Source organism: Lissotriton helveticus, chromosome 2_1 (assembly GCF_964261635.1).
Source record: "Lissotriton helveticus chromosome 2_1, aLisHel1.1, whole genome shotgun sequence".
In the NCBI taxonomy this organism is placed as follows: domain Eukaryota; kingdom Metazoa; phylum Chordata; class Amphibia; order Caudata; family Salamandridae; genus Lissotriton; species Lissotriton helveticus.
The window spans coordinates 2011554091-2011580825 of NC_136059.1; the positions used below are offsets into that span (position 1 = coordinate 2011554091).

The 26735-nt window shown below is 43.0% G+C and overlaps 1 protein-coding gene across 1 annotated transcript in view; it reads left to right on the forward strand.

Moving 5' to 3' along the window:
• Positions 1-26735, forward strand: part of GUCY1B1 (guanylate cyclase 1 soluble subunit beta 1) — a 417276-nt gene that overhangs the window by 224095 nt on the left and 166446 nt on the right. Inside the window, exon 7 of the mRNA XM_078676976.1 lies at positions 4202-4318. Within this exon, the coding sequence (XP_078533102.1) occupies positions 4202-4318 (117 nt within the window). The remainder of the gene's footprint in view (positions 1-4201; positions 4319-26735) is intronic.

The window sequence follows — 26735 nt, forward strand, 5'->3', positions numbered from 1 at the left end:
CAGAGTTTTGCTTGGCTCAGTCGCTCTGTTTTTGTTACATGTATCATAGACGACCAATTTGGAGCTTTTATATTGACCTCCAATCCTTGCTATGAACATGTTGTTAACATGTATTATAATTTAGTTATCAAAAATTAAAGTGTGTGGTGAAAGGGTAGCTGTCATATGAGTTAGTTAAGGCTTTCTGAAAGAGGGCAAACGTCCATGTCCCCCACAATCTTCTAAAGGGGTCTTTTATAGAACACCTATCGCTTACACCACTCTCTTTAGTCTCTTCACTCCCAAGCAGCAGCAGCTTCTGCTAATTCTATGTGGTGCTTCTGCTGGCCTATGTATTGTTAGTTCCATTAAGCTACACTTCTCGATAACGTGTTTCTATGGGTTCTTTCTGAGAAAGTCCTTTACATGGCTGTCATAATAAAATGTAAATTTAAATCCAGTACTTGTATAGCGCCAAATCACCCCGAAGGGCGCTGGGGGACGTTGGCAAGATTAAGCGAGCTATTGCCCAGAACGCATGGTGCTGGGCAGACTCCTGCCACCGGAGCCAGGGATCAAACTGTGATTCCCCCGCGTCCAGAGTCAGTCACCCTGGCTGCGAAGCCGCACCTCTTTCCTATAGTAAGGTCCAATAGCGCACTTAATTATCTCATAATGCACAGGGAGAGGTGTGGCACAGCGACCAGAGCAGCTGACTCCGGAGCGTGGGGCTTCATGGTTCGATCACCGGTGGCAGCTAAGCTCAGGATCATGTAACTCTTGGCAATAGCTTTCTTAATCACCCCGAGGTCCCCCAGCGCCTTGAAACCCTTAAGGGGTGATATGTTCGTGCTTTACAAATAGTAATTATTATTATTTATTATTATATTGGATGGATGCTCCAGGGCTGCTCCCACTGAAAGTAGGACGCAAGTAAGTGGACAAGTATTCAATGTTAGTATCCAACAGTAGTGGTTATGTTGTCAAATCATGTAGTGGCTTATTAACAAGGGCAGTATCACCGCTTTAGCGGCGATATTTTCATCGCCCTATATACAAGGTGGTGCTAACATGCATTATCGCACGTTAGCACCCGTTTTCCCAATGCCCCGCTTCGCATCTCTAAATGTACATCGCAATATTTACAGGGTGGCCCACGCATTTTAGCAGACGTTAGATTCTGGCAAAAACAGCGATGTTCCATGGAAAACACCGCTATCGCTGGAAAATTATCGCCATAGCGCTATGCGTTGTTAATACAGCGATAGCATGGCGATAATTGCCAGCGATAAATAAGTTCTCGCTAAGAGCGGCCAGCGATAATTATCGCTGCCGCTTGATAATATGCCCCCTAGTGTTTCTCACTTCCTGTGTGGACTCCCTTCTTATAGGATTGTTTTATAAATAAGTAGTACCACTTTAGGTGTAGGTTCTCATGGATCTTTGAACAGGTGTTGACCATGTATTTCTCTTCAGGTACTCCATGTAGCCTATGTTAGGAAAGCCTATATAACTTTCTTATGTTGGGGATATTTAAGACACCAGACTTCATTTACCAGGATCCTTTCTCTTGAAGTAGAATATCCCTCATTGCCTGAAGTCCCACTGCTTTTACGGTTTAGTCCTTTTGCTGTTTATTTATAATTTACTGCTCCTTGTCACTGCACCACAAGAGTACTCTGTAGTCAGAGTCTGGTTGAAGTAGCATTAATCAAAATCAAAGACAAACTTACTAAATATGCATTTTTACTTCTCAATATCCTTTTTTGTCCCACTTAAAAAAAAAGATTTAATCATTTGAGGAGCACAGATTTCCATGATCAGTTTCATATTTGACATCATGCATACTTTGAAGTGATATAATTGACATGCATCATATATGATTTACAGATGCCCTTTATGCCCTTTAGAGCATATTCAGCTCCTTTTCATTATGACAAGCAGCTTCTAACTCCTCCAGGGTACTTTTCTTACGGTGACCAAGCTCACAACACAACCTACTAGATCCTCCTTAATTGCTAAACAATGTTTTTGTGACTCTTTACCCAACTTTTTTCTTTTTTCTCCAAAAAGTATCTAACATCTACAATACATTCTCCCTTCCTACACACCAGTCTTGTACCACCGACAATTGTCTCAAAGCTATATCCAATGAATCCAAGTTTGAATCCTTTTCTCCTCCATCCACCGAAACTATCACAAAACGAATAATATCGGCAAGATCAGGATCCCTCTCCACCTAAGATAACAACCTCCATCGCAGAGACATTAGCTACCATCCTGACCAGAATTTTCCATCACATGTTCTATTTCACCATTTTCCTATTCATCTGGAAGAAAGTATTGAGTCTTCCCTTGCTAAAAAAGCAATCTCTCGACACCACAGAGCCAAACAACTACAACTCCATATCATGTCTCCCTCTACGGGCAAAGCTTACTGAGAAAGACATGAATAGTCAGCTAGTGAAATTTATTTGGGACAACAATCCTATTGATGAAATTCAATTTGATTTGTGCTCCGGGCATAGCACGGAGACAGCTTTAAATAAAGCAACCGAGGAAATAAGGAAATCTCTAGATCATGGTGGGAAGGCCGCCTTAATACTTCTGGACCTGTTGGCAGCCTTCGACACTGTACATCATGGCAGACTACTGAACCGTCTGAAGCAAATCGGGGTCCCCAACATGGCCTGGGAACTTCTCAGCTTGTTTCTGCAGTGCTGCGAACAAATGGTCAGACTGGAAAAATTTGTATCTCACTCCTTTTCGCTCCCATGTGGAGTTCTGCAGGGCTCATCACACAGCCCTACGCTTTTTAACATTTATGGTACCCCTCTTGCACAACTGATCAAGTCATTTGGCTTCAGCCTTTCGTCCTATGCCGACGATACTCAAATTGTGGTGTCCATAGCCAATGACTCGATAGAAACTGGACTTAACTTTAACAAGTATTTGCAGGCCGTTATCTACAGGATGGCAGATAACTGCCTCCAACTGAACTCAGCTAAGTTGGATTTTCTACTTTTTGGGACCAACCAATTGCTTCTGGGTGCCCACCTGGTGGCCTCAGGATATAGGCTCCCTTCCACTCTCTTTCAACAAAGCTAGCAATCTTGGTATCATAATTAACAACAAACTATCCCTAGCAGATCATGGGAGTGCAGTCACTTCCCACGCTTTCTACACTCTAAAACTTGTGAAGAAGATCCTTCCTTTCATTGCACCCCATCTTCAGAAGACATCGGTTACCTCCCTCGTTCTATCATGACTGGACTACTGCAATGGCCTGTACCTAACTGCCCATAAGCATGTGCTAAACAGGGTGCAGATGCTGCAAAACGTGGCTGCATGGCTCCTCCTGAAAATACCAAAGTATCACTAGGTGGCCTTACATTTCAGAAAACTCCATTGGCATCCTATTAAGCAAAGCGCAATCTTCAAAGCCATATGCCTTGTCTTTTAGGCCCTGAATGACCAAAGTTTCTTATTCCTCAAAACAGCTTTGACTGGTACCAGCCCACCTGGTCCCTGCGACCCTCCACTACTAAAACAGTAATTGTTCCCAGCTTCAAGTGAGCTACTTGGTGTGAACGCAGTTTGTGTGGACCACCACCATTGCCTGGAATGAACTTTCCTTCTTCATAAAAGTTTCCCCCAGTCTTTTGGGATTCAGAAAATCCCTCAAGACCTGGCTTCTTAATTTTCCTCCCTAGGTTCTCCAATTTAGTATAACAGTGCCTTCCAGTAATCAGCGCCAAGACCCCCTTATAAGTAATTGAGCGCTTAATAAAATGTATAACATAACTTACACATTAACAGAATATTAAATGGAGTGATGGTGAAGACAAGTAGCAAGACCACCCCAATTACATGAGAGCCTTACGATTAATTCTCTGCTCCTGACTGTTATGTGACTGAGTAATATGCTCCAAAATACTATTTGCCCTCTTTTGCTGTTCATCAAATTGCACTGTACATAACAGGTATCTTATTTTCTTTCTTATATACAAATGATTTTTGTTCTTTCATTTGTCAATTTCTTGGTTTTGCTATGTTGTACAGTGCTGCGATGCCCAGATTGGTTCGCTCTCTCCAATAATTGGCAAATAAATAAAGTGATGACTGTACCACAAAGCAATGTGCTGGGCTGCAAAAATATGTTTACTATATACGTGTTTTGTGAAACATAATTGCTAATTTTATCTTCCCAACGTTTTTACAGCTCATGCCAGGAAACTGTAACCTGCTCTCCGTCTTCTCATTGGTTCGACCACATATTGACATAAGTTTCCATGGGATCCTTTCCCATATCAACACAGTTTTTGTGTTAAGGAGCAAGGTAAGCACGCTATTTTTATGAACTTTCGAAGATTAAATGCCTTGAGTGACGATTGTGTTGTAAAGAGTTAGCAATTTATGTGGGCCTCAAAAATTATAATGACTGCCTTGGTAGACCGCTAGAGTCATCATTAAGAGTGGCCTAGTAAATCGGATGTGTTGTGCCCTGTCCCTGGAACTACCGTTACCGGGGTTTTCAGTATTTCCAAGATGCTGGAGGGAAGTTAATAACACGTGGGAATCAGACTTACAGTGTTGATTCCTGCATGTTTTCCCCCAATATTTCATCCAGTAAAGTTCTAATTCAATTTGGGCCGGTAGCCCATGTTGCCAGTCCCATAGAAAATATTGAAAAATTTGTAGTGAGGGCGTAAGTCTGCTTTTACTTTTTTTTTTTTTTTTGTATTTCTCATATACCAAGATAGGAAGAAGGGCATTCTAGGTGGGTAACCTCCCCCTTTCTCCTGGAACTTTTATATTTTGGTTCCGATGTTTGACCCCCCCCAGGAGAGAGAGAAAGGCGCATCCGCTCTAGTATTCACTGTTTGCTCGATCCACTCCAACAGTATCTCACTGGACTGCCATTCGCTATGTTGGAGACTGAGCCCCAACAGTGCCTAGGTAAAATCATTGGAACACGTTCATCCGTTCCGCCATGCAGCTAGTGCTGCCCAGATCTTATCTCTACTTGAGCTGTCGCAGGCCATATCAGACTCACTTACATAAATGATCTGTTGCAAACAGTCTGGAAAACTAGGTGCTTTCTCTTTCTTCCACGCCCTGCAAATTTCGCGCCTGGCCAATAACATTACATAGAAGATGAATTTACACTTTATATCATCTAGATGATGTTCCTTAGCCAGCCCAAACAAAATTATACTTGGAGTAGTTGCGAATTGTATGTTCAACACTGCAGCAATGAACTCACCAATTTTAAACCAATAATTTGTTAACATTGGGCAATCTACAAACATATGTAGGTCGTCTGCAGCCAAGAGTTTACACCGTGGGCAACAATATTCTGCATTTGTAAACCTTGCTAGCTTCTTGGGTGTGATATAGACTCTGTATAGGGTAAACAGGTGGTTCCTTTTGAGTGGAGCTGACTTAACCACAGTGTGCAACATCGTAAAGGAATCTATCCATAGGTCTTGAAGACTGTTATGATCTAAAACAACCTCATTGCACCATATCTTTTGAAGTTCAGGTTCTGCCACTCCCTCTCCCTCTCCCTCTTGCATGGCCCAATACCAAAAAGATATTTCTTTTTTCCATTTACCCTTTCTGCTCACTAGATCAAACTTTGGATTTAATGAACCAGCTGTCCAAGCCATTGTGGCCCACCAGCCCGAAAGTTGGTAATGTTTAAACCTAGTGAGTGTTCTCCCTGTCAATCCAGAAAGTGCTTCCCACTCAATAAGCTGTGAGTCATTTAATATATCTCTCCAGTGTGTTATACCAGCTAGCCTCAGAGGGCGTGCTAATTGGTCTTTGAGACACTCGGGAGTCCCTGGAGAATCCCAGATCGGGGCCTGGGCAGCGTAGTATGGAATTCCCAATTTTTTTCAAAAAAATACCCAGTTTTTTAGGGCCGCCTCTAAGATCTTTAGCCTTACTTTTTTGTAGAATCTGTGATCCCCGAATTTAAAAAGAAAATATTCGTGCCCCTGGGGTATACCATTCAGCATTGCCTGGAACAGACGGCCCAAAGAAGATGTATCCGCCTTATCTGCCATTATCCTAAAGTTTTTTAGGTGGAATGAGTGGCAATAAATAAGTATGTCTGGTAGGGCTAAGCCTCCTGATTTTAACCTCCTCCTCAGTTTCTTCCAAGATATTCTTGGAGACTTCGTGTTCCAAACAAACGAGCCTGTTTTCCCCTGCATTTTTGCTATGTCTCTCGGGCTGAAAGTCAATGGAATTGAATTAAACAGAAAAGTGATTTTCGACAGGATGACCATTTTAATTAAGTTTACTCTGCCAAATATGTTTAATGGGAGGCCCGACCAACGTTGTAATAAGCCGCAGACCTCCTTGTAAGCTCTGTCCAGATTAACTTTTGATAACTGTTTTATATCTTGAACCAGATGAATGCCTAAATACCTCATCCGTGTCTTAGACCCAGGAAACCCCACCTCCTGGTTCCACTGCATGACCTCAGTTTTCTCTTTATTTATTTTGTAACCTGAAATCACCCCAAAGTCTTCTGCCTGATCAAAGAGTCGAGGAATAGCCTCATCAGGATTTGAGGTGAACATTAAGAGGTCATCCGCATAAAGGGCAAATTTTAACTCCAGGTTTGCAATATTAAAGGGTTTAAACAGGGGGTCTGATCTCAGCTGAGTAACAAAAGGTTCAATATATAAATTAAACAGAAGAGGGGAAAGAGGACACCCCTGCCTGGTACCACGATATATTGGTATCCATCTGTTAGAAGGTCATTTACCAAAATGTTAGCCTTGGGGTTTGAATATAATAAACGGATAGATGATATAAAGTTTGATGGCATACCGAATGCAGCCAATGTTTCCCATAGATAAAACCAATTGACCTGGTCAAAAGCCTTTGCGGCATCTATATCCACTATAGTCAAAGGCACCTTCTCGTTGGTGGCTACATCTATAGCTGCTATGGCCTGGAATGTAAGTTCATTCAACTGCCTACCTGGCATAAACCCCCTCTGATCCTCGTGCACCACTGTTTTGATGACTTTGGCCAATCTCGCTGCCAATACCCCCGCAAAGATTTTATAGTCAGTGTTCAACAGCGAGATTGGCCTGTAGGACTCGACCATCAGAGGATCCTTATTTGGCTTTAATATTAGTGCTACTGTGGCTTCCAACCATGTTTGTGTGGCAGCTTCACCTCCAAAATGTATTTTATTAAACAAAGTTGCAAGGACTGGAACAATGACCTCTGCACTGAGTTGGTATAGTTCTACTGGGAGTCCATCCGGGCCAGCTGCTTTGCCCTTTGCCATTTTTTTTAGTTGAATATGTACTTCTCCCTCTTTGATAGGTGAGCTTAAAAAAGCCCTATCTGCTTCAGTCAAATGTGGTAATTCTAGTTGCCGCAACCAATTTTCTGCTCTTTCAGGCGAAAAGTCACTGCTCTCGGTATATAGCTTAGACATATATGCTTTAGCTTCCTCCGCAATCTGGTTATTATCATATGTCTGTGACCCTGTTCTCAGTATAATTAGGCTTGTAATCTGATTTCTGGCCCTATCTGACCTAGCCTTCCATGCCAGGAGACGCCCACATTTCTCTCCATAAGAGAAATTTTGAAGCCTGCTCGCCTCCCATCTGTCCTTGATTTGTCTATCCAATTTTGCCTGCTATTCAGCCTTTAAACAATTCAACTCGTATTGTAGAGACTCGAGATTAGAATGCTGTTCTAGTGAGGCTAATTGCAGCTGTTAAGAATCGGCTTCCTCTTTTCTGCTGTCATTATTTCTCTTAATTGCAATGGTAGTTAATATCCCTCTTGAGAAAGACTTGAAGGCCTCCCAAACAGTTTGGTGAGACGCAGATCCAATATTGAACCTGAAAAATTCTTCTATTTGAAACACCAAGCAAGCTTTTACACCGTCCCTTTGTAGTAATGATCTATCAAGAGTCCATCTTCTTGTTTGTCCTCCTCTTGCGATTTTAATTGTTAACTCCACCATCGAGTGGTCCGATAAGAGAGCTGGAATATATGTAGAGGTGTCGACGACTGGAAATAAACTTTGGTCTATTAAAAAGAAATCAATACGAGAGTGGTGTCTATATCTATGGCTATAGTAAGAGTAATCTCTATTCCTGGCATTTCTAGCCCTCCATACATCTAATAAACTAAAATCTTTCATTATGTTCTTAAGTTCAGACTTCATTTTATGTGGGGGGGAAGAGATGGCCCTAGAGGTCCGATCCAGAGCTTGATCAAAAACTAAGTTAAAATCACCCCCTAAGATAATAGGAACGTTTAGATTAGAAAGACTTACTTTTAGGTTGACCAAATATTCCGGGCAATCTTGATTTGGGCCATAATATACCGCACAGGCCACGCGGAAACTATCTACCACTAAAGACGCAGTCAGCCATCTACCTGAGGTGTCCGTATCATACTTCTCAACTCTAATCCTATTATTTAACCGGAATAGCATCGCCACTCCCCTAGTACTCCCACTTTGATGAGAGCAGAGAAGCTCCTGTACCCATCTTTGTTTTTTAAAAGCTGCCTTGCATTCTTGAGACTCGAGATGGGTCTCTTCCAACAAACAAACGCGGGCCCCTGAATTCTTTAAAAATTTGCATATTCTATTAAATTTCCTGCCCTCCCTTAAACGATTGACATTCCAGCTCACTATCTTGATTTTATTTAAGACATTCGCCATATCGATGTACCAGATACATTAGATATAATAATGATCCTAGAATATTGCTTCATAATCATGCCCAACATCTTATTTATCTTTTTGGCTTTATGAGGAATGATTTTTTTCTTTATCTGCCCCGCCTCCCACCACCTCCCACCTCCCACCCTGAGGAACCCCCCCTCATGGATCTTGGCGATGTTGGTCGCCCTATGGGAGTCCAGACCCTAACCCAGAATCTACCTCTAACTATAGAAAACATTTTACATAATATGTGCATCTATTTATGGTGAGTGATATCTTGATATCTAAAGGTCAAGAATATGCAAACGGGGTATACACGTGTCCCCCCCCCCCTTTTTTTTTTTTTTTTTTTTTTAAACAACCGTGCAGACATCTTTTTTTTTTTAAACAACCGTGCAGACATCTTTTTTTTTGTATTTACACTTTTTTTTTTATTCCATAAAATACCCCTTATACTTATATAGTTTGCTATATGTATTAACACTTATGCGGTATTCTCTCCGCTATCTCTTGATGCTGCATTTCCCTCATCTGACTTAGAAATGTATCAACCTCCTGAGTGGAGGTGAAGTTGTGCGTTTTGTTTCTCCAGACCACCCTTAAAGCTGCAGGGAACTTCATCATCACTTGTGCTCCTAGACTTCTAAGGTCAGACATCCGCGAGCCCAATTCCCACTGTCTCTGCGCGGTCGCTCTCCCTACATCTGAGCAGATAAGATATTTAGTAGAGTCTATGTGTAGAGATGTATCCACTAAGGCTCTGCCTAATATCAACTCCTTAATCGTATAAGTGTGAAAATTCACTAAGATTTTTCTCGGAGCCTTCCTATCCGGGTGCTGTCTAAATGGGTCTCTGTGTGCCCGCTGGATTTCGCTTTCAAGGTCGATATCTGGTCTGTCCTTTAGGACCCCCTCTCTCAATACACATACGAGGGACTTCACATCTCCATTTTCCGCCCCCTCAGGTATTTTCAAAAACTTCAAGTTGTTCCTCCTGGCATGAATCTCTAATCTCTCTATATCCGATTGCAGAGTCTTATTCTGAGATTTAAGGTCAGCAATGATTTTTGAGTGACTCTGGGATACTCTCGCAAGGTTAGCAACTTCGCATTCCAACGCCTCTGTCCTGGTACAAATATCGTCAAGTTTATTCTCTAGACTAGTGCACTTCTCTGTGATTTGCTTTTGGTTCCCTTCTGAGATTTCAAACCGTGGGAGCAGTTTAGCAAATAGATCCTCACGAAGAGAGCAGAGAAGGTGCTCCAACTGGTTCCTCTCTACTCCCCTCAGTTGCTCGTCTGATGAATTTCCCACCGTGTTATCCCTGCTGGCGTCCTCGCTTAAGGATCCGGGGGACAAAAGAGCAGGCTCTGGTTGTTGCTGTAAGGCCGGGCTCTTCTCCAGATTCTGTTCCACCTCTAAGCCGGAACCCTCTATGTCTAAATCCGTCTCCGGCTCCAATAGAAGCGGATTAAACCTATTCAGAAGCTTAACCGGTTCCTTAGGGCGTGTAACCGGAGGGGCTGGTTGTTGCTCGATCTGTACCTCGGCCTGTTTAGGTGATATTTGCGATGATGTTTGCGGAGTCGTGGTTGCAGGGTTGCCAACAGGGGGAGCAGATTTTTGGTCTGCCACTTTCTCCATTATTTTAAAATATGACTTCAAGGAAGGGGTGAATTTTAAGGTGCTAAGCCCACTTTGTTTCGCCACTACTGTCTTGCTCTTCTCCTTTCGCTCCTTCTTTTTCTGTCTTGGAGTTTTGGGGACTACACTCCCCGCTAAATCAGCTACAATCAGCTCTCTTTCTGGCAGTGAACGTAGCAGGTATCTATTCTTACCTGCCTGGCGTGCATCCCCTTTCTGCCCTCTGCTCTCTTTACTGGTAGCACCTTCCGTCCCACTCTGTTCGGTTGAGTTGGCCGGTTTAACCCCCCTCTGTATCCTCCGCCTGCTACAGCTATCTGTTGATATAGTTGGAGGAAATTCAACAACTGCCGAGTCCATCCCCAGCCTTATCCAACGATCAAAGCTGTGGAAACCTACAGTCAAATGTAGAGCATCCTGTGCATATCCTCCACCTTCAATCTTCGCACTGCGGAGACCTTTAGACCAAAAAGTACTAGATGTGGGGAGGACGCTATCCCCCAACAACACACAGGACCCTGCTTGCCCCTGATCGATTAAACATGAACGCTCTAGTGCATGAGTGAAAAGAGAAAAAACCGTACAGTTTACCACACGGGGTAGACCCTTGCTGCTGCCGCCCTTATCCTTCTCCACTGGACCGCCGGACTCCCGCAGTTAGATCCGCCGTTTTGCCCAGTACTGCTGCTGCACGTGTTTCTCGTAGTCTGCTCCGACCACAGCATAGGCATAGAGAGCGTAGAGTGTAGAGAGCGCCGGTCCAACGCTCATCCGAAGGTATCCAGGTCCTAGCGCTCACCGGGTGGAACACCAGCCAGGTCCAGCGTGGAGGGGAAAAGAAAGTCCGGTGAGACGCTCAGGTTTAGCCAGAAAAATAACGAGTCACCGCATCCTCACCATTTGTTACAGGTCCGAAACGCGATGCTCTGCATTGCCGAGGTGACTCCGGGTCAGAGCAGAGCTCCCGCGGCCGGGAGTTAGCCTGCCGCCATGTTCCTCCTCCTCCGACCTTCCCCTGTCAGTCTGCTTTTACTTTTGGTCTGGGTAGGCAAATGCTACTGGGGTGAGCTTTCACACCTAAGTGCCTAATGAATATTTTTGAGGGTATTTTCAAAACACTATAACAGGTGTAATTCTTAGAGTGAAGGTCCACTGCTTGGTTCATTTTGAACTTTAAACAGATGTGATAGAAATTGAGTTTCGGATTGGCTAGAAAAGTCACCTAAGCCAGGCAGAACCAAGCACTCTAGGAAGGGCAAGTAAGTTACATTCCAAAGATAACCTGTGCTCACCCTCTGGTAGCTTGGCACAGAGAAGGCAGACTTATCATCAGAGGCAATGTGTAAAGCATTTGTGCAACACACTCACACAACGTAATGAATACACCACAAAGGAGACTCCACACAGATTTATATAAAAATGCATAGAGTATATTGTACACAAAACATAGACCGAAAGATATGAATCATAAAAACTGTGCATACTATGCAGTTACTGAAATTGTACTTGTTATCCTGACAATGTAAGAATCAAATGTCATATATTAGCACATCACGGCATTAAATGCAGCAGTTAGATTATGAAGAAAAGACATGAACCACAATATGAGTGCAGGTACTGTAACTTGGTTTCGCGGAAAAACACACAGGTCACCACAGATCATCATAAGTCACCATAAACTCATAGATCACCAAATATCAACATAAGAACATAGGGTTCGGCACACCAGCACTCCTGTTACATGTTATAAGGTAGATTCGTGTGAGACCCGTGGACACCAGGGCATTCCAGCCCCAAACAAAGAGACACCTGCATGTTATTGTGCAATATGTGGTAATTTTAGGCTGTTTTCTAATTGTGACAAGTTTCCAATGAAAATCGGGACCTATGTCTAAGTTTCACCTCGTAGACCACAGCAAAGATGAAAAGATGTAACCAAGGTACAGCCCCACCACAGTGGAGGGTAGGTACACACATACACACACACACTGTGGAACCCTTCATACATGCAATCTACAGAAATTGCCAGTATGATCTCCGGCGAGTCTGGTGCCTGTTGTAGATGCTCAGACTCACCACGTGTGAAAAATAACAGAAGACTCTCCATAGAACTACCCACAGAAGAGCGCTGGGTGGCTCCTCTGACATGGGAAGTGCCTTCAACTCAGCAGTACCTTCTGAGGGGAGCCTGGAAGCCCACTGGGGAGAGTCTTGGTTACAGACCTCAGGAGCTGGGCCCTCTTCTATCAGGCCGCACAAGAGCTATGTTGTGCTGGGTTTGGAGTGTGCCGTGATAGCCTTCTGTCTGGAGGAGGTGGGGCACGCAGCCTCTCTGGCAACACTTCAGAGCCAGATGGCAACAAGAAATGCACTGTCGTGGTTTGGGTCCCTGCTACTCTCTGCCATGGTGTATTGTAGCTCCTATATTCCCAATAGGCTCTGCGCATTGGAATAATATATCCTATAGATTTGACTTAGGACTAAGGTCAACTAGGTCTCTATCGAATATACTAAACTTAATTGTGTGTGTGCCAGCTAACTCAGATGTCACTAGAAACTTTCTTGAATACACAAGAAGGGATTCATTTCTGACAACCGCATAAACATGACAACTTTGTTTCCCAAGAATAAGAATATATCTCTCAGAGTCGCGGAAACAATAGATAAGTATTTTACTCAGTCAATCGTGCATGCTTCGTTTCTAGAGTTGCAGAGAAATAGTGAGACGGGCGTTTTCAATAAAAAGGGTTTATTGAACAGTCTTCTTTCTCATGCAAGAGAGGTGAACTGCTACAATCGTTATGCAGACCGCAAAGTATAATGCGTACAGCGTAAACAGTAATATGAAATAATACTGTTAGAGCATTGTATGGTTTTTAAGCAAAAGGAAAAATACATACATAAATAACATTGACTTAAAATACTCAACTGATGCTTTTAAAATACGCCTACCCCAAAGTACCTAACCTAAGTCTAGTACGAGGGAAGAAGTAAGTATTGGGTAGCATAGGTTTAGTTTTTGCCAAGAATCTACCAAAGGTTTCTCTAGGTTCTTATCAGCTCCATACCTTGTTAGAAATAGGAGGTCTGGTATCTATGTCTCGGGACTCGATTTCCCAACACCCCACAAGGGGAGCCGGAAACACTGGAGCTGGATTCTCGGCAGGAGAAGGGCAGCTTCCTGATCAGTGCGTCACCTGGAGAGTCGGCTTCCTTCTGCACTTGCAGTAGCGAGCTGCATTGGGCAAGTAGGTCTTCGAACTGCTCCAAACCACCATATCTTGCTAGAGCAACTGTATGTATATTTATACCGTGAAGGTGTTTAGGAATGCCATAGTTTGACGTAAAGTCGGGCATAAGAACGACAGGAAAGAACCCCTAGGGAATAGTTGTTCTTTGTAAAGTAACTTAGTTCTTGGACAAATCAATATTCTAGCAAGGGAAAGTCCCTGACTGCTTTAACAGGTTTTCTAAGAAATCGTTGTGAGGTCTGGTGCGGGTGGAAGTAGCCTTGCCTGTATTTGGCTAGCATGGGCTATGCCTAAATAAGGGCTTGATTTATATGCCTAAATAATGGCAATGTGAATTGTACCTATATGAGGGCATGAATCGGGAAAACTCATTTGGAGCTTAAAGCGCCACACAACACCCACTCCACTTTCTTATGTACGACATTACTAAGTTCTAAACACATAAAAACATATCTAAACATGATGTGTTAAAACCCACACAAAATACATAAAAATGCATTGGTACTGGTTGTACACGAAAAGCATATGTGCTGTACGCATTTAAAGCAATGTTTCATTCAAAGCATATAGATGACATTTGCAAATACTCTCCGAATGAATCCCGAACATACATTTATGAAATGGCTCTTAATTATAGAAGAAAAAGTTGAGACCATTCCAAGGCAGATTATATAAACTGTTTGAGTGTGGACAAGGTCAAATATTGTCTCTTGGAAGTTTCCAAAGAATTCTAGTTCTCTAGGAATAGTTCGACTTTAAGCAGATTACTTTGTGCCAAGAATTGATGAAAAAATTCAACTTTGGAAAAACAAAAGTTTGATCATTAAAAAAAATAGAGTTCCAAAGTTAGAAGCTTTGTTTTAAAAAAATGAAGGGCGAATTCAGAGTCTCTCAGAACACTGCGTGCCAAATCAAAAGTCAGTGTTATTGTTTGGAGAAAACATCAAATCTTCTAAGTCTTTAAAAAATTCATCTACCATTGTAGGTGAAAGTTGGATTACCTCATTAAAAAGAGAAATCGCACATAGATGTGAAGCATCGTTGTCAGCGTTAGTCGCATTAGCAATGTTCTAATTGGTAGGTACCTGTGTGCCGCTTTCCTCTCGTACCTCACCGTCAGCATTTTGCGTCTGTGAGATCTCAATGAAGGCCGTCATCTGAATTGGTAGTCGCTGGGGACAACATAGTGCATGAGCCGTCACTGGTCCAAGCAAAGTATCAACATCCGTTGGCATGACTGATGGGAGTGTGAGACAGATGTCTAACACGCATTCTTCTCCAAATAGCAGGCATCGTAGAACAGGTAAGATACAATCTTGCCAGATTGGCCTGAATGACATAAACCATGTGGTATTCAATTCTCTTAAACGAATGAATCCCAAAATGTGGACTATGCGCTCACGACACTTCATCGCCAGTAGAGTATTTTCCACGGTGAACTGGGTGTCGCTGGTGATATGGCTTGCCACATCGAAGCAGTAGGAGCAAAAATAGTATCCCTGCAGCAAGTCCCAAAATGAGAGGCAATCCGCCAAACACAGAGTGCACGAAGTTTGGAAATATGCCTAGGACTGCTTCAAAAGGTGCTAACAGTCCCGAAAAAACTGTCTTAAATACATGTACAATACCGATCGTATCAGACATGTTTAAGATATGACCTAACATTTCTTAGAAATGTATAGGGCAATTTGTAGTTAATAGGCTGTGTATCTCTGCAGAAGTCCTTGCGACTTGCAGATCATAGGTCTCTTTGGCCGAGGTCAGTGGCACAGTTTTCTGTAAAAGAATGGCTTTCATTCTGCTTAAAGTATCAATTCGTATAGAAGAGATGTTCAGTGAAGGCCATAAAGGCGACTCCCGGTCTGTCTTGGTTTTTTGAAACAATACTTGCATACAGCAAGTGACCCTGGCTGACACAGTTCCGAGCTAGGCTAAACCTGGCAACATTCCACAGCAGCTGTGATCATTCAACATAATGTAACTTCCATTAGAAAGTTGCCTAAAAACTGGATCAATCACTGCAGCAGGTGAACCTTGCAGGTGGCAGGATAAATTGTTAGAGGAACCATCGCAGGCCCTGTGTAAATTAATATCCTGACAAAGGAGAGAACCGCCTAGTGCGTTTTCAGAATTTTTACCACTAAAAAACACTTCTTTCCCCCCACTCCAACATCTGTGTGTGTATGGTAATTCCCAGGATGTCTTGATGTATTCTTTACCCAACCTTTCATATATGCCTGCTGGTATATGTTTTAAGCAATACTGAAAATGGAAAATTGTGAGTTATTATTCTGTGTATTATCCATTCAATGGCTGGCTTTTCAGCGACAGTAAATGGCAATCTTTCCAGTTTTTCAATGCTCAGCACCCTATAGTCTGATCCCCTCTGTGCCAGTTTGATCTGTTAATCAGTGAGATTGAATTCTGAAAACAGTGACGTAGTATTCAATAAACGCCAAGGCACATAGCCTGAACGAAGGTTTTGTAACATCCAGCCTAATAGCATTATAGAACGTAATTGCGACTGACCATGTTGCAACATGACCAAGTCCTGTTCCATTATGTCTATGGCAGAGGATACAATGCTGTCCAAAGAATATATCCTGGACGACAGAGTTGTTAACCGATTGTCAACTACAGAGAGAGATTTCTCTAAATTAATTTGATCAATTTCTCGTATTCGTTCTGCAGTCTCTGCTTGCGTAATCTTCCATGCTTCATTATAAGCAGCATAGATACCGGTGTATATAAAAAGTTTATGACGCGGTTTAGTGGGTCCTTGTAAGAAGTCCCTCAGATCAGCGCGAAATTTAAGTAAAGATAAGTGTTATTTTACTTCCTTTAGTGTAGACTTGTGTAGCCATTCAAGGCACAGTTTCCCTACACTGTATGTTGTTACTATTCCTGTATGCTGTCTCTGAACATATCTTGGATCAGGCCTAGTGAATGTGAACCCTTGTGTCTTATTGAGGAATCTATGTAGACAGTTGTTTGTGTCTGTGGGCCATATTAATCATTTTTTCCAATCTGGATCTGTTCTGTTGTGAAGCAAAATAGTATGTACGTCGACCACCCCCTCTGAAGTGTTACTGCTATCAGGTGTAGGTGTAGGTATTGAAAGTTTGTTTAAATCTTTTATCTTGGCTAACCCAAAACAAGATGTCTGTTGGACAGTGTCATTCAAAAACATTATTTGCTCTGGGATGATGCAGGCTCTAAATAGAGCTTCTAAACCCTGCACCTGCCAGTCTTTTGTGCCCCAGGCAGTTTTTGTCTCAATGTTCTCTTTCCAAAAGTCGAAACCTAACGAAGACAGCTGAGCAAAAAAGGCCGCAGAATAAATTTGCTTGGTATTTGTCAACATACTTTTCATTCCTGTCCTATTAACATTTTTAAAGATTTATTCTGGATTTGAAACATTAAAACCTGGAAAGTATGGACATTTGCCATAAAATGTTTCTGAGCTACCCTTTGGTGGCATAGGACAATGTTCCCATTGGTTATATTTAAGTATATGTCTAGGATTTGCAGATCTGTGCAAGAAATGATGAACATAGTGATTATAATAATACATTTGTTCATAATCTGATGAACTTCTAAGTATTCATGATTTGTAAATACAGCAGACATTTCTAAGTCTCACATCATATTATTAACAGTCTCGAAGTCCCAATCATCAGAAAAGGTACTAGATAAAACAAAGTCATTCAAGGAAATCTTGAACTGGTGTGGAATCTGCAACAGCTCTGCCGGACCGAAAATGTAATAATCAGTTCTTTCCCAAGCTATACCACCATATATAGGAACGGCTATGATGTTCACTGATGACAAGTCTCTTTGTTCATGAAGAGATGATTTGTGTGGCTTGAGGAGTAAGTTGAAGTTCTTACTTGCTGTGCCCTTTTTAACATATCTTCCATTTATCAGCATTCCCAAAGTTATTACAAGAGTCAACCAAAGTAGAAGAAAAACTACACCCAACACAATCCAAAGTTCAGTCCAGATAAGTCTTTTCCAGGTGATGAAAAAGTTATGTTGCTTGTTCTTTAAAAGTTCTTTTCACTGCCGTTGTTTCAGGTTAACTGGGATCCTCGGAAAGCGTATCAAAGTTAATGAAATAACCAGAGGCAGTTCTGTAAAATTGTTGGGATTGCTTCAGGATTCGTTGACATCGCTGGAACCACTTGATCACTTGTTACATTTGTATAGTCAGATGCTATTTCATTGTAGACAGGCGTTTCTTAACAAACTGTTATTTGGGTCTCAAGAGATACAAGTTCCATGGCTTTATTGCATGGTCCTTCTTTTTGCACTGCGGATTCTTCAAAGGTGATGAGTCTCTCAGTTTGAACCTCTTGGATAGTAGCCAGATTAGGGTGTCTGCTACATCTTTGGAGTCCACTTGGCCTACTGCTTATGATCGGCCACATGATGTGGTTTTACCAGGTCGATGGACACAAACCTGTTCTCCTTTTTACCAGCAAGGGGCGACAGTAATACTGTTTTTGATCCGTGGATTGCTAATAAAGGTAATGGCCCAAATTCCTTCTTGTCTGCGATCTTTTCTTTGACTAGATCCCAAATACTTGGAATCCAGACAGGTCTTGCTGGGACTGATGGTTTTTCTTAAGTGGTCGTAGGCTTCAGGAACACGTTCCTTTGGCTCTTTCTTATTTCATTTAAGTCCTGTAAAACAGACTAAGGGTCTTTGATTTCAAAGTTTTTTTTTTCTACCATTGAAGTCTGAAAATCGAGATCCGAAATAATCATTCTTGTTCCAAAAAGGACTTCATATGGAATGATTCCCCCTAGAGAACTTCTTGGCAGATTATTAAGACTATGTTGGGTACTTATTAGATGTTTGACCCACCTATCACCCGAGCCTAATACCCTAGCTGTTATAGATTGCTTTATGTCCCGTTTTTTTCTCTCCACTACCGAATTTCCCTCAGGATGGAATGGACTAGAGTACCGCAATGCAACGTCCAATTTGGCCATGGCCTCCTTGTAAGTTCGAGAGCTAAACGCAGGACCCTGGTCAGAATGTAGTGTGCCGACTGCGTATGTGCCGATACAGACTCGCAAATCTTTTATAACAGTTCGAGTGTCAGCCGAGCACTGAGGCCACATCCAAATAAATCTTGAACACAAATCCACTGCGACCATAGTATATTTATAGTTACCATCCCTCTGCAAGGGACCGCAGTGATCTAGGTAAACCCAAGCTTATGGTTTATCTGAGATTAATAGGGGCGTCTGTGCAGGATGTTTCACTGTGGAGACTTTCATCTTTTGGCAGATTTCACATTCCAAAACATAGTTTCTGGTTTGTTTCCTCATGCGCCGCCACCAGTATCGCAGTTTTAATATTGACACTGTGGCGGAGACACCTGCGTGTGCAGAGGCAAGCCCTTCATGTGCTGCTAAGATTAGTCCTTATCTATGTTCCAAGTTTGGATTTACTCTATCCCCCACTCCAGGGATTCAAGCAAACGGAACATTATTTGCATCAGTTATGTATGAGTATTTGAGTGGAAAGCCTTTTGAAAATGTTTTACCACTGTCTCTGCTTGAAGCATTGACAGCTAGCATTATTTCGCCGTCTCTTATCGTTTTTGAATGAGTGATTGCAGCTACGGAAGCCATTTGCACAGCTGCCTTCGCGGCTTCATCAGCCAATGAATTCCCTGCAACGTGAATGCCATCACGTTGATGACTCAGTGTATGTATCACGTGAGCCTTTTGTAGTTCTTGTCGTAACTGAACTACTTGTTCCCAAAGCAATTTATGCTTGATTGTGCCACGTTTTGCATCTTTGTAACCGTTTTGAATCCAGTTTTGCAAGTATTCATTGTAAGATTGAACACAATTATACGAATCGCACGCTATGAGTGTGGGGAATTTGCGTCCTGTATTTTCAAGCGCCATCTTGAATGCTTGCAGTTCAGCTCGCTGAGCTGTACAATCTCCTAGAGATTGCGATTTAGATGGTAGATGGGCCATTGTTAAACTTGCAGGGTATCACTATTTGCACCATCTACGCTTCTAATCACGACGATCCCGCAGTTTTTGAGGTGCTAGAATCTGAACTTGCCACTTGGCAGGGCCCACTAATTTTATGTAGCGACTTTAACATATCACTCCAACCTTTGCTCTGTAACTCTGCTTTGAAACAGAAATATGTTGGTCGCAAACCAAAGGTATATCAGGCTGTCAAAAAACTGTTAGATAGCTTCGGTTTAATTGACGCGTGGGAGAAAAATAATCCTTATGACCCAGGTTATACATACTTTTCACGTCCACACCAAAAACACGTCCGGATTGATTATATGTTTGTTTCCAGTGACCTAGCACCTCAATCATTAATTAACAAACCTCCAAAAATAATCTCAGACCACAACACACTTGTTCTCTTGATCACCTTTGGCGCCTCATTTACACAACACCGGCCCTGGTCATTTGATCGGAAGCTTCTGTCCAATAACGAGTACATAACTTTTATTAAAAAATGGACGGAAGAATTTTTTAATATCAACCGGTTTAGTGCCTCAAGAAATATCGTGTGGGATTGCTTTAAATCCGCACTTAGGGGGGAAACCATTCGTTTTCAAAAAAAGGCCAGAAAGCAACTAAGAAATGAATATGAGGTAAAGGTTTCAGCCCTGGCTAAAGCCGAAGAAGAGCACACCCTAATGATCTCGCAGGGACAAGATGCTATCCGCTTGATGTATCAAGTAGCAGTATTGAAGTCTGAATTAAATTCCAGTCTCAGCCAAAAAGCCGCCCAAACGTATAGAGCCCACAGGAAAAAAGTTTATGAGAGTGATGAAAGGGTTGGCAGGCAGCTGGCACTCCGAACCCGTCAGAAAAATGTAATAAATAACATCCCCTCAATAACAGATAGCGGGCAGACTTATACCCAAGCGGAAGACATTATCTATCGGTTCCAACAATTCTACCAAAAATTGTATTCGGAGGAAATGATTGCAACTGAGAATGACATAAAAGGATATCTTGATAATCTTCTTAATAATCCCGAGGCTGTGAGGCTGTTAGATGACATTACCAGGGAAGAGCTAGAAAATGAAATTACACTTGCCGAGGTGATAGCTGCATTATCTTCACTAGCGCCCGCAAAGCGGTGGGCCCAGACAAACTGCCAATTGACCTCTATAAAATTTTAGGTCATCAATTATGTCCCTTTCTTCATGATTTATTTCTAGGGGTACAGTGGAATAGGGTTTCCCCAGAGTCTTGGGATGAGGCTAATATAAGTGTTTTCTGAAGAAAGGGAAACCCCCGAGCAACCAACCTCGTACCGCCGTATTTCTTCAATCAATTCGGACTCTAAATTGTATGCCAAGGTGATGGCTGTCATGCTCAGTGGGGTCATTGAACACCTTGTCTCTCCGTGGCAGCATGGTTTCGTCCCTGATAAGGGGACTACTGACCATACACGTCGGGCTATAGCCCTGTTCGATGCCATGTCTGTCGCGGAGAGCCGGATGTCAGTGATCCTACTGGACGCTGAGAAAGCCTTCGATCGCATCTCATGGAATTTTCTGTGGACAGCCATGTCTCGTAACAATTTCGGCCCCAAATTTGTGAAATCAATCAAGTCTATGTATTTACGCCCCAAAGCTAAACTCCAAATGTTAGGATTAGAATCTGGATACATCAACATTGCAAGAGGCACCAGGCAGGGGTGTCCATGTTCACCCCTGCTCTTTGCTCTGTATATTAATCCGTTAATTTTGACATTTTTGGAGAGTAATATTATCAAACCAGTGCTCAGTGGTCAATTTGAGACAAAAGTATTGGCTTATGCCGATGATATCGCGGTCATTACACCTGACCCGATTGAGGCCATCCGTGAAATCGAGAAGTTGACAATAGAATACGGTAATTGCTCGGGATACTCCCTTAATAGAGAAAAGACAGTTATTTTGTGTACCGACAACACTGTATGTTCTGATCAAGGGAGAGCCGAGAAGGCTACCTATCTTGGTGTAACCATTTGCTCTAACACTAAACAATTAGTGAAGCTTAATTTTGATCCTCTCCTTGTTAAGATAAAGAGGGATCTGGACAGGATAAATAGTCTTCACCTTTCGATTATAGGCAGAGCCAATTTCTTAAAAATTAATGTGTTACCCAGATGTCTATATTTATTTCGAGCGATTCCTCTAGCTGTAGAGCATAAAATGTTAATACTGATTAATTCTCTCATGTCCAAATTTGTCTGGCAGCATGGCAAGATCCGGAGATCCCATAGTCTCATGTCGCTTCCACTCCTTAGAGGTGGGCTCACAATACCCAATATTATTTTTTATCATTGGGCAGCATTTCTTAAACAACTCACTCCTTTAATTAACTTCCGAACCGAAGAAAGTATGATGGGCATTGATCTAATACCTTCAATCTATGAGCTCCCACTTGGCCAAGAAGCTAAAGGTTTATTTCTAAAACAAACTGAGGCAAAGTATTACAAGAAATTTAAGGGAGAAATCATAATTAGTGCCTGGAAAATTTGGGATAAGGTTACTAAGCACATGCACATTGGGAAAACTAATCGGTACACACCTCTGTGGCATTCAAACGTAACACATGGTCTTGAGTTTGATCTTATTGCGAGGAAGTGGGAATGGCTGGGTATTAGAACTGTTAATGATTTTTTGTTAAATGACTTTGATAAAACCTTTTCTGATTTGAAACTCAACTATGACTTGTCTAACGGAGATTTTATCAAATTTGCGCAAATATTTGCTAAACTTAAAGCTAAAGAGTCTATAATTTGTTTGTCAAGAATTGAAATTATTGATGTTATGTTTAGAGTAAATACTAGAATAGGAACATTTTACAATATTCTTTTGACTAAAACTCACGATGACCTTGAAAAAACCGAAACAAAATGGGCGGCTAAATTAAATAATCCTAATTTCGACGTAGATAGAGTTTTGGAGTTGAGCCACAATCTTTTTATAGCTGGCAATCTGAAAGCACAGCTTTTTAAAACCTTATTTGACCTCTATTATACCCCGGACAAATTGTTCGCCTGGGGCAAAAGAGAGAATGACCTGTGTCCCAGATGTTCACAAGGACCCGCGACTCTTATCCACATGTTTAGCAATTGCTCTGAGCTGGTCTCAATTAAAAGTATGATCTCAGCCTTTTGGGAAGAGCTATTTGGCCATAAATTACCTGAGTCGGAAACCCTTTTTTTCATTGGGACATGATAACTCTTTAAAACTATCGAAAACCGAAGAAAGACTGCTATTTATTGGCATAGCTGTATTAAGGTTATTTCTGTCTGCTCGCTGGAAAGAGCCTGACCCCCCCAGCTTTCAGATGTGGCTAGCCCGCTTTTTAGCGGTTTATAGCTATGAAGTGGCCATCTATGATACTAGAGGATATAAATCAAAGAAGAGGGGGGATGCAATTTGGCTGCCGGTCACTAACTGGAAAGCAGGCTTAACCCCTGCTTCTGGGATTATTTGATTTGGCTGATCCCAACTAATATTGTTAATAATTCTGCTGGATGAAATCTTTACATCTTGACCCAGTTAATATTGTCTCACATTCCTTTTATCGCCCTGCTGTTTTTTTTGTGTGTTTTCTTTTATCTAGTTAAGTATCTCCCAAGTGTTTATGCTGTACTCGTGATCATTGCTCCATGGTTTTTTTTTTGTGTTGCTATTCTGTTGCTCTTTTTTTAGGGCTCGGGCCTACGTCACACGAAGTGGGGCGGGGCTTCCGAGCTCTAATGTTATAAAAAAAAAAAAAAGTTCAGAAAGGGCTGTGGGCTGCCGCATTCCAGAAAGCGCGCGGTTTTTGCGTGTGGTATTCTGCCATGTGAATGGTAATTGGTCCAGGCAAGGCTGTGTTTAAGTAAGGCAGCACGCCATAGGGCTTTGGAATTTTTGCAATGTCCACTTCCTGCATAAAGTGTTCGGACACGCGCAGAAGAATACATAAATCCTCAATTACCAGCTGTCCGAGGTGCCGGTAATTGAAGGCAGATGGTGCTGGGAGCGTGTGCACTGATGTGTTTTTTTTCCCTTGAGCTCTGTGTGCGCGCCGGCAAGCCCGCGCCTGCTCTTTGACTGAGGTAGGCTAAACAAGCATTGGCAAAGCAAATAGGACTCTCCTATACAAAATCTGTTGGTTTTGTCAGGGATATGTTTAGCCATGTTGTACAGCAGCCTGGCTGCTATGCAGCACAGCTGAAAGTAAAAAAACAAACAAAGTGCTTTGATAAGCACTCGTGCCCACTCACCCGAACTCAAACTTTTAATGTCAAAATAGAAGATCACCTTAATTTACTGCCCTCATAACAGACCCCTTGCAGTAGCTCTCGTTGTCCTCTTACCAGATCCCTTGCATCTTCCCAGCTATTGCCAGATTCCTCACTCGCTCCCTGTCTCGTCACCATGACTCACTCTCTCCACCCTTTCATAAAAAAAACACTCCACCTCGCTTTCCTCTCACTGGGAGCCTCACATTTACTCTCACAGTCCGGTTACCAGATTCCTACTGCCGTTGTACCAGATCACTCATTGTACTATCATTCAGTGTCCTATCATTAGAGACTTGCTTCACCCTAATGTTCATACCAGTTTTTCAAACTCATTCCCAGATCACTCACTCACTGCCCAAGCAGACACTGGTACATCCTCCTGTGACCAATGTTAACAGTTCCCTTTCACACAAAGCCTTCGCAGATCCCACACATTCACTTCCCCCTCACACCTTTTCCCACACCTCCTGCTTCTCATACAAGCCTAGCCACTGATTTCTTGCACTAACAGCCTTCTCCTTTTCACGCACACTTCACTCCTGCTTCATTTCCCTTTTATTTTTCTGCCCCAATGCATTTCGTTCACTCATTTAACAGAATTATATTGTTTTTCCCTACAAAGGGAAGGCCTCCTTTACTTTGTAAAGAAGATATGGTTTATCTTGTAAGCAGGTATCTAAAAAAAATGGGTGCTGCTCTCAGAAATACATTACTTTCAAAATCGCATGTACAAATTGCATGACCTTTATATACAGAGCTCAGTATGAACGATGTGGCTTGTACACACCCAACCATACACACCCAACCATACACACCCAACCATACACACCCAACCGCACACACCCACACACCCGCACACAACCGCACACAACCGCACACAACCGCACACAACCGCACACAACCGCACACACCCACACAAACGCACACACACACACAACCGCACACACACACACAACCGCACACACACACAACCACACACACACACAACCGCACACACACAACCGCACACACACAACCGCACACACACAACCGCACACACACAACCGCACACAAAACCGCACACACAGCCGCATGCCCACGCACACAACCCCACACACACCACCACCACACACCCGCAGAGTAGTGAGTGCAGAGTAGTGAGGGCAGAGTGCAGAGTAGTGAGGGCAGAGTAGTGAGGGCAGAGTAGTGAGGGCAGAGTGCAGAGTAGTGAGGGCAGAGTAGTAAGGGCAGAGTAGTGAGGGCAGAGTAGTGAGGGCAGAGTAGTGAGGGCAGAGTAGTGAGGGCAGAGTGCAGAGTAGTGAGGGCAGAGTAGTAAGGGCAGAGTAGTGAGGGCAGAGTAGTGAGGGCAGAGTAGGGAGTGCAGAGTAGGGAGTGCAGAGTAGGGAGTGCAGAGTGCAGAGTAGTGAGGGCAGAGTAGTGAGTGCAGAGTAGTGAGGGCAGAGTGCAGAGTAGGGAGGGCAGAGTGCAGAGTAGTGAGGGCAGAGTAGTGAGGGCAGAGTAGTGAGGGCAGAGTAGTGAGTGCAGAGTAGTGAGTGCAGAGTAGTGAGTGCAGAGTAGGGAGTGCAGAGTAGGGAGTGCAGAGTAGTGAGGGCAGAGTAGGGAGTGCAGAGTAGGGAGTGCAGAGTAGGGAGTGCAGAATAGGGAGTGCAGAGTAGGGAGTGCAGAGTAGTGGGGGCAGAGTAGTGAGGGCAGAGTAGTGAGGGCAGAGTAGTGGGGGCAGAGTAGTGAGGGCAGAGTAGTGAGGGCAGAGTAGGGAGGGCAGAGTAGTGAGGGCAGAGGGCAGAGTAGTGAGGGCAGAGGGCAGAGTAGTGAGGGCAGAGTAGTGAGGGCAGAGTAGTGAGGGCAGAGTAGTGAGGGCAGAGTAGGGAGGGCCGAGTAGGGAGGGCCGAGTAGGGAGGGCAGAGTAGGGAGGGCAGAGTAGGGAGGGCAGAGTAGGGAGGGCAGAGTAGGGAGTGCAGAGTAGGGAGTGCAGAGTAGGGAGTGCAGAGTAGGGAGTGCAGAGTAGGGAGAGGAGAAGTGAGTAGTGAGTAGAGTAGTGAGTAGAGTAGTGAGTAGAGTAGTGAGTAGAGTAGTGAGTAGTGAGTAGAGTAGTGAGTAGTGAGTAGAGTAGTGAGTAGAGTAGTGAGTAGTGAGTAGAGTAGTGAGTAGTGAGTAGTGAGTTGAGTAGTGAGTAGTGAGTTGAGCAGTGAGTAGAGTAGTGAGTAGTGAGTTGAGTAGTGAGTAGAGTAGTGAGTAGTGAGTAGAGTAGTGAGTAGTGAGTAGAGTAGTGAGTAGTGAGTAGAGTAGTGAGTAGAGTAGTGAGTAGAGTAGTGAGTAGTGAGTAGTGAGTAGAGTAGTGAGTAGAGTGCAGAGTAGTGAGTAGTGAGTGCAGAGTAGTGAGTAGTGAGTGCAGAGTAGTGAGTAGTGAGTAGAGCAGTGAGTAGTGAGTAGAGCAGTGAGTAGAGTGGTGAGTAGTGAGTGCAGAGTAGTGAGTAGAGTAGTGAGTAGTGAGTAGAGTAGTGAGTAGAGTAGTGAGTAGAGTAGTGAGTAGAGTAGTGAGTAGTGAGTGCAGAGTAGTGAGTAGTGAGTGCAGAGTAGTGAGTAGTGAGTAGAGTAGTGAGTAGAGTAGTGAGTGCAGAGTAGTGAGTAGTGAGTGCAGAGTAGTGAGTAGTGAGTGCAGAGTAGTGAGTAGAGTAGTGAGTAGTGAGTAGAGTAGTGAGTAGTTAGTGCAGAGTAGTGAGTGCAGAGTAGTGAGTAGAGTAGTGAGTAGAGTAGTGAGTAGTTAGTGCAGAGTAGTGAGTAGAGTAGTGAGTAGTGAGTAGAGTAGTGAGTAGAGTAGTGAGTAGAGTAGTGAGTAGAGTAGTGA